Below are 8,363 nucleotides of genomic sequence, written 5' to 3'. Positions count from 1 at the left end.
GATACTTCTCTATTCCAATTTTAAGTTTTTAAATGTATTCATAAAATTGCAATGGAATTTTTTTTTACGACGTTACGATGTAACGTAATGACGTTACGTTACAAATAATAACGTTCCTCAAGCAAATTTAAATCAAAACAATGCCATACTGTAAAATCTCTTCTTGAAAAAGTATAATAGATATCTAAAAAAGAAAATCAGTAATGCAAAGCTAAAAATCTACACTATCTTTATTGAAATCCTCATTAATTTTTTAGTTAAGGCACATTTCGATGGTTCGTGGCTCTAGCTCTTCCATGAAGCATAAAAAGAAAGTATTTTTTTGTACGTATTCAGACAAATCAGGTGATCGGGGGACGATTCCAAATGAGTGCCCTCGGAAGCACATCTGACGTTTCTCTGACGTCATCATTATTACAGGATGACACTCACAAACCAGTTGGAATGAGATTCACCCTAGAGGAATTGGCAGCTCTCTCTGGAACATCTAACTCCTCATCCACATCATACCAACATAACGAGGTATGTAAGTACTTTGATACAAATGTGTGTAATTTAATAAGCCCCAAATGGAGAAACTCATATATGTACTGAAACTATGTAAAATTGTTTTTAAATTGCCTTCTTTACAACTGCAGTAAAGCAGGTATAATTAGCAAATTTAAATCTCTATAAAGAATGTGAAATTCATTCCTCTGGACCTTCGGTGAATTCTATAGATTTTTTGCTTAAGAAAATTTAATTTACCTCTGCAATTTTTTTTTTTTTTTTTTTTTTTTTTTTTTTTTTTGATCAAGTACATTATGAACGAGGCAGAGGGGTAGAATTCATACCTCAGAGCCAATTAAGTTTCAGGTTTTAACGTAGGGTGTGTAGTTAGTTTGAATTTGAAAATAGCAATCCCAGTGTTTTCTTATTTCTTAGACTCTAAGACATGTTTCAATTATACTTTTGAGATTCATAACACATGGTTTCAGGGTTTAGGTCTTTTCTATATGTGCATAACTTTTAATTCTAATACACAAGGGACCATAGTAAGCACTGTTATTTTATACATTTCACAACTCAGATAAGAGTAGGCAAAGCATGACAGCAATGCTTACGATTGATTGATTGATTGATTGTATATTCTTTTACGACCCATACGAGAATTTTTCAGTCATTAGGAGACATCACCATATACCGGTGAAGGGTTTCAAATTTAGACCTATAATCGGCACTCAGGGTCATTGAGCAGCGAAGGTTCTTTATCGTGCCAACGCCTACCGTGACACAGAACCTCGGTTTTTATGATCTCATTCGAAAGACCCTGACTTTCACTTCTAATGCCGGGCGCTTGGGGAAGTAACAGGCTCTACCTATGTTTTCGTGTTATGTTTAACGCGGAGCGACGAGAATCGAACCGGAGCCTCACGAACACGAAGCGAGCGCCCTATTACTAGGCTACCGTGGCCCGTCAATGTTTCCGAAACAGTTGATCAGTCCTCAAAATAAACTTCCTGTAAACCGTGTCAAATTCAGGAACCCAAATACAGTACTAGAATATGTTGCATTATTTGCCATTTACTGTCTTCAGATTGAGAAATATAATTTGGTACAAAACCATTCTATAGTATACGTATCGATAATGAGACAAATTTTATTGAATGAAAATCAGAGTATACATTTCCTAGATGTACAATGAGAATTGTAGATCTAAACACTTTCGTAGAGTATCTTGCTTGCAAAATGTATTAATCCATTTGATTAATTCCTTTTTTTCAGAATCCATATAGTAATGCAAATACACTACTTCGCACCATACGTCAGAAAGGAAGTACGAAACATAAAGACTACACAAGAAAACCACAGGATCCGGCAAAGGAAGTTTTAAGGGTTATAAGAAAGAAAGGTCATAAAGGAAACAACGAAAACAAAGTAAGCGACACAAGAAAACATTTCAATTGAATTTTCATTTTGCGATCTGTATTTTATGATTATCCAAGGCGTTTTATCATTATTTACTATTTTCATTACTCTCTCATGATGTCCTGTTTTGTAGGCTATTTATCACTAAGAACTTCTGCTGCTGCCTGTTCTAACAATTAACACACCTTAATCTTTATACTTCTTCATTTCTACCTGTCCTTGTGCTCAATATCATCTTTAACAATGTGGTTCGACTTTACAATATTATTGATATAACTGCAAAAGATAAATTTTCGAAGAATTACTACGATTAGTCATGCAAAAGCATCGCAATAATTGACGTATGCATAATGGTATTATGGTAGATTCATTTTCTAGTTTTTCATCTACATGTACACAAACAGATAGTAATGATATATGTTTAAGGGGGAAAATGTAATTATATGACAGAAGAGGTAATTTATCACCATTTGCTATTATAACCCGTGCTTTTCATGTGGGGGTATACAGTGATGGGGTGCCCGTCCGTCTGCCTGTGCTTTCGTCCGTCCGTAACACTAAGGGGCCCCCATCCCTTTTATGAACTACTCCTAAATCGCTAAATAAAATTTAATATAACTTTCATTTTAATGGGACAGATATTTGGGCTTTACCTTGGCAAAATATAGAGTTCTTCCTATAATACTGAGAGTAGCCATCTCTTATCTTCAACTCTTTTTCCTTGACAAAATTTGGAATTCTTTTACATAATACTGAGAGTAGCCATCTCTTATCTTCAACTCTTTTTCCTTGACAAAATTTGGAATTCTTTTACATAATACTGAGAGTAGCCATCTCTTATCTTCAACTCTTTTTCCTTGACAAAATTTGGAATTCTTTTACATAATACTGAGAGTAGCCATCTCTTATCTTCAACTCCTTTTCCTTGACAAAATTTGGAATTCTTTTACATAATACTGAGAGTAGCCATCTCTTATCTTCAACTCTTTTTCCTTGACAAAATTTGGAATTCTTTTACATAATACTGAGAGTAGCCATCTCTTATCTTCAACTCTTTTTCCTTGACAAAATTTGGAATTCTTTTACATAATACTGAGAGTAGCCATCTCTTATCTTCAACTCTTTTTCCTTGACAAAATTTGGAATTCTTTTACATAATACTGAGAGTAGCCATCTCTTATCTTCAACTCTTTTTCCTTGACAAAATTTGGAATTCTTTTACATAATACTGAGAGTAGCCATCTCTTATCTTCAACTTTTTTTCCTTGACAAAATTTGGAATTCTTTTACATAATACTGAGAGTAGCCATCTCTTATCTTCAACTCTTTTTCCTTGACAAAATTTGGAATTCTTTTACATAATACTGAGAGTAGCCATCTCTTATCTTCAACTCTTTTTCCTTGACAAAATTTGGAATTCTTTTACATAATACTGAGAGTAGCCATCTCTTATCTTCAACTCTTTTTCCTTGACAAAATTTGGAATTCTTTTACATAATACTGAGAGTAGCCATCTCTTATCTTCAACTCTTTTTCCTTGACAAAATTTGGAATTCTTTTACATAATACTGAGAGTAGCCATCTCTTATCTTCAACTCTTTTTCCTTGACAAAATTTGGAATTCTTTTACATAATACTGAGAGTAGCCATCTCTTATCTTCAACTCTTTTTCCTTGACAAAATTTGGAATTCTTTTACATAATACTGAGAGTAGCCATCTCTTATCCGCATCTCCTCCTATACCACTGAATAAAATTTAATGACAGTTTCACAGAATCTTTTTTACATTGTGTCATTGTGCACCTCCTGTTATTTGTTTTGATCGAACAGATATTTGGCACAACATAGACACTGTCATTCTTCCTTTGATATTGGGAGTTCTACAGAATTATTATTACATATTGTCTTTGTGCATATCTTATTTTACCTCTTGGTCAGACAAGAAATTGGGCCTAATTCCCGTACCAAAGAGTAAAATTTAATGAGATTCTTTATTACATTACTACATTGTCCATCTTCTTTTTTACGTTTGATAGGACACATATTTAGTTTTCGTACAGAAAAAAAGAGACTTTGTCATTAAACTTTTGTGAGACCGGGGTGGGGATTCATTTTGTGAGCTCAATGCTCACGGTTCCTCTACTTTAACATGGTCTTCTCTTGACGAAACCTAGAAAAATATTGTCACTTTTTTGTTAAAAATTTCCGAAACAGAATAATTCATAATTGCTAACACTTGACTGGTACCCGTCCCAAGTGAAAATAACATAAAGTAATTCGTTGTCCCTTTCTTCGTGCCCAGGTGCCAAAATGGTTTAATGATGAAATTCAATCCTCATCCTTTTAATCTTTTTAATAGTTTTATGAAGTGATACAAAAAGAAAATAATTTTAGATAAACTTAATTATTTTTAAACTGTCCGTAAAAATCATTTCAGTATTTTTTTTCCCAAAAATCTTTCCTTCTCAATAACGAAATTTTTTTCAATATGTTCAAACACTTTTCTTTTTGGTGCATTTTGTGTATGTATCTAAATTTAAAAATTACCATGTAAGGGACATGTGAGCTTGACTACTATTCATTAACTTCATATTTCATCCATTGGTCTTTTACATGCAATAGATTTTTGTAAAGATCAAGAAAAATAAAATGATACACTTTACACGTGCCAAAAAAAATCCATTTTGACAGAAAATAACTTATTCCTTTAGGACACAAAACCAAGAGCGAAAAATGCACAGACACAGACGGAGAGAGAAATTGAAGACATCATCAGAGAATTGGAGGAAATAGAGAAACATGCTGACACTGTATCAGGCCGTAGGAATTGTTGCCAAAAACCTTCGTCACCAGTCACAACAGACAACGATTTAAAAATGGCGAATGATTTACTAAATGAATTGGACAAAGAAATATTCCCGAATAAATATACGCAAACAAACACTCTCTCGGACAAAGCAATATATAAAGAGATTATTAATTTTTCGATGCCACGACGACATGTACAATCCAGGACTGATCATTGTTGGCCAAAGGGACACAAACTGCACTTAAAATTTGATTTTAATAAGAAATATTGATTATCGGTCATCAGAACCGTATTGTTTCAATAACAATGTTATTATTACACCGAGGCATTTCATGGCAGAAATCATTAATGTTTTATGTTTCCTTTGTACAAGACTGTATGATCTTAAATTATTAATTTATCGGTAAGTGTAAACGTAAATCCTATATTTTTGATATTACACAAAATAAAACAGTGCATATTATAGTTCGAAAACAGAATTTATCATCTGTAAAAGCAATAGCAGGTAGATATTTTTCTCACTTATTTTATTTTAATTTATTTATTTACTTCTATTTCATTTTATTTTATTTTTTTTAATTTTTTTTTATTTATTTATTTATTTTTTATTCATTTATTTATTTATTTATTTATTTATTTTTGCATTATAAGTGATGAGTTTTATTCTTATGGCACTAGATTCCTTTTTCATTAGCTCACCTGAGCTTTTCTGATGGAAATTTGTCCGTTGTCTGTCGTTGTCATCGTAGACTTTTCACATTTTCATCTTCTTCTCAAGAACCACTGGGCCAGTTTCAACTAACCTTGCCACAAAGTATCCTTGGGAAAAGGGGATTCAAGTTCGTTCAAATGAAGAATCACGCCTTCTTTCAAGGGGAGTTAATTATTATTTCGTGAAAAATAAATTCCATCATTTAAACATCTTCTCAAGAATGACTCTGAATGAATTATGAATCTTAGGTGGAATCATTGTGAGGTAATGTGGGTTCAAATTAATTGTTCAAATCATGACCCCTGGGAGTAGGATGGGGCCACGATGGAGGATCAAAGTTTTACATAAGAAAACATAAGGAAACAAAAGGAAAAAAAATATTTAAAAAATTTCCTTCTCAAAACAGCAAAGCCACGATTGGTCATATTTATCTGGAAGCATCTTCAGGTAGTGGAAATTCAAATTTGTTCAAATCATGAGCCCCAGGGAAAGAGTGAGGCCACAAAGTTCGACATAGGAAAACATAGGGGAAAATCTTTAAAAATCTTCATAAGAACAACAAAGCCATGACTGGTCATATTGATATGGAATCATCCTCAGGTAGTGTAGATTCCAATTTGTTCAAATCATGACCCCTGGGGCTAGGATGGGGCCCCAGTGGGTGATCAAAGTTTTACATAGTAAAACATACATGTAGGAGAAATCTCTAAAATTCTTCACAAGAACAGCAATGTCATAATTGGTCATAATAATATTAAAGCATTCTAAGGTAATGTAGATTTAAATTTCCTCAAATCATTACCCTCTAGAAGAATAGGGGGGGGGGGGCATAACAGATGATCATTGTTATAAGAATATAAAGGATATTTCAATTAAAATTTTCATCTTTAGAGCAGCAAAGCCATTGTGTGTCATATTTATTCAAAAACATCCCTGAGAAATGCAGATTAAAACTTTCAATACTGAACTGATAGCTGCTTTTTCCTAACCAAAGTGCTCAGGTGAGCGATGTGGCACCTGGGCCTCTTGTTACAATTCCTACAGGGATTTTGTTGCAAGGTTTGTTTGTACTGCTCATATTGACTTTTGCCACTAGACCCTTTTTATGACCTTTCCTATAGGATTTGTTTGTACTGGTCATTGGCTTTTTCCTGCCTTATGGTCACTCTGTCTAAAATATATTTGAACAGATTCCAACTTGACCTAGAAATGTTGCTATTGCAAGTAATAACGTACTGTGTATGTCACCCAAAACTAACCTTCATCCGATTCCATTGCAAGTGAAACAATCTTAATTCATTATTATTATTATTATTATTATTATTATTATTATTATCATCATTTTTAAGCTTTGTTAAATCCAGTAATAACTCCTGTAGACAACATTAGGTAGAAAAATTACAAGGTGAGATGGATATAGAAACGTACTCCCATGAAAAATGCAAGGTTATCTTACAAGTAATAGGACGAAAATACATGTATACAAATTATGGTATTTGTGATATAAAAAGGAGATTAAGCTAATAACATAGATAAGATACATTCCATGGAACAATTAAGACACGGTGGACACGAAACATTGGAAAAACACAACTCACATTGTACTGGAGACCTTTTTTTCAGGGTAAGTTTGTCTTTTTAGTGAAATGAAACACTATAAGTACGGATTTAATTTTGATATATATAGATATATTTTTCATTTTCATATTGCAAGAAGTATTGAAAATATATTTTATTAATATGAAAGTTTTTTCCCCATTGTCGATTACTTTATATATCGTTAAATCGAATGTTGACAGACATTTTTCATACAAATCGTTAGGCCATTATTTTCAAACTGAACACGGCGGGAGTGACTGATCGATAGGGGATGCACCAGATGGCACCAGATCCCGCCTCTGATCTTTTCAGAAATCCGTGTTTCAACTGCTCCCAATCTGTACTGTGCCATTGGACTTTTGGTCTTGATTAATGTTGTGGTTATCTTCCTATTTCATAGAAAAGGTATTAAACGACAAACAATTCAGTAGAAGAAAAGCACAATTTAGTTTGTTGTAAACAAGACTCACGGGACCTATTGAAAATACAGAGGCTTTAAATCTGGAAAAAATGACATAAAAATATTCTTTAATTCAGGGTTAATAAGAAGCATAAGAGGTAGGTAACCAAAAAAATTTAAATACATAAGGAACTAATATATATCCTAAAAAGTTTATATGAGATTTTGTTTCCATTGCCCTTCTATCTAGGTACTTGTTTGCCTGTATTTCCTCATATGTTAACGGACTGGGGGAATAATCATGACTAAAAAAAAGATCCCATAATTGGAAGAGATGCTGATTTTTATTAATAATAATAATAATAATAATATATTCGTCAACTTTTATTTCTTTATTTATTTATTCTTGTGGATATCATACTAATTTTCGTACATAAAATAATGGACGTTGGTGAGTTATACGTGTAACTTCCCATTATACAAGACTTAAGATTTTACTAACTGTTAAAGCGTTCATATATTATTTTCCCATAGAATCATTTGTGTTTTATAACTCCCGTGCAGTTCTTTTTCCGTGTTTATTCCGCGTTATGAAACACCTTATATATGGAGAAATAGTGCAAAGATTCTTTTTTCATTAGATTGTTTATGCGTGTTTTAGTTCTCATTAATATTCGTTAGTTGCTGCATAAAGAAGTAGGTAGTTTTGTTGTTGTTGTTGTTTTGTTTTGTTCTTTTGATAAACGGTTGATAAATTATCATTTAATGTATATAATAAGAATGTTACACTGATGCACAGAATTGCTGTTTAAAAAAAATATAAGGCCCTATTCTCTTTTTACGATATGATAAATCGTCAAGTATTTTTATATGTTCTTATATGAAAAAGGGCTTTCTACTACACCGATAAATCGGCAAAAGACCTCTTGCAACTT

General features: G+C 32.6%; 1 protein-coding gene across 1 annotated transcript; it reads left to right on the top strand.

Moving 5' to 3' along the window:
* The first annotated feature begins 366 nt into the window (after nt 1-366).
* LOC133180590 (uncharacterized) lies at nt 367-4,988 on the top strand. The gene is made up of 3 exons (XM_061315067.1): nt 367-522; nt 1,765-1,917; nt 4,620-4,988. Exons 1-3 carry the CDS (start codon nt 367-369, stop codon nt 4,986-4,988), a joined length of 678 nt encoding a protein of 225 aa, XP_061171051.1.
* The last annotated feature ends 3,375 nt before the right edge of the window (nt 4,989-8,363 follow it).

This window comes from Saccostrea echinata, unplaced genomic scaffold, assembly GCF_033153115.1.
Source record: "Saccostrea echinata isolate AGI-Se365-2 ecotype Australia unplaced genomic scaffold, CSIRO_AGI_Sech_v1 ptg000007l, whole genome shotgun sequence".
NCBI lineage: Eukaryota > Metazoa > Mollusca > Bivalvia > Ostreida > Ostreidae > Saccostrea > Saccostrea echinata.
Note: the sequence above shows the minus strand (reverse complement) of the source record. Positions and strands in the feature narration are given on the sequence as shown.

What these genes read in the sequence shown, in the direction of transcription:
- LOC133180590 (XM_061315067.1), top strand. Translation starts at nt 367, where the DNA reads ATGAGTGCCCTCGGAAGCACATCTGACGTTTCTCTGACGTCATCATTA. An exon ending in CATCATACCAACATAACGAG is followed by an intron (nt 523 to 1,764) that starts GTATGTAAGTAC and finishes CCTTTTTTTCAG; the next exon opens with AATCCATATAGTAATGCAAA. An exon ending in AAGGAAACAACGAAAACAAA is followed by an intron (nt 1,918 to 4,619) that starts GTAAGCGACACA and finishes TTATTCCTTTAG; the next exon opens with GACACAAAACCAAGAGCGAA.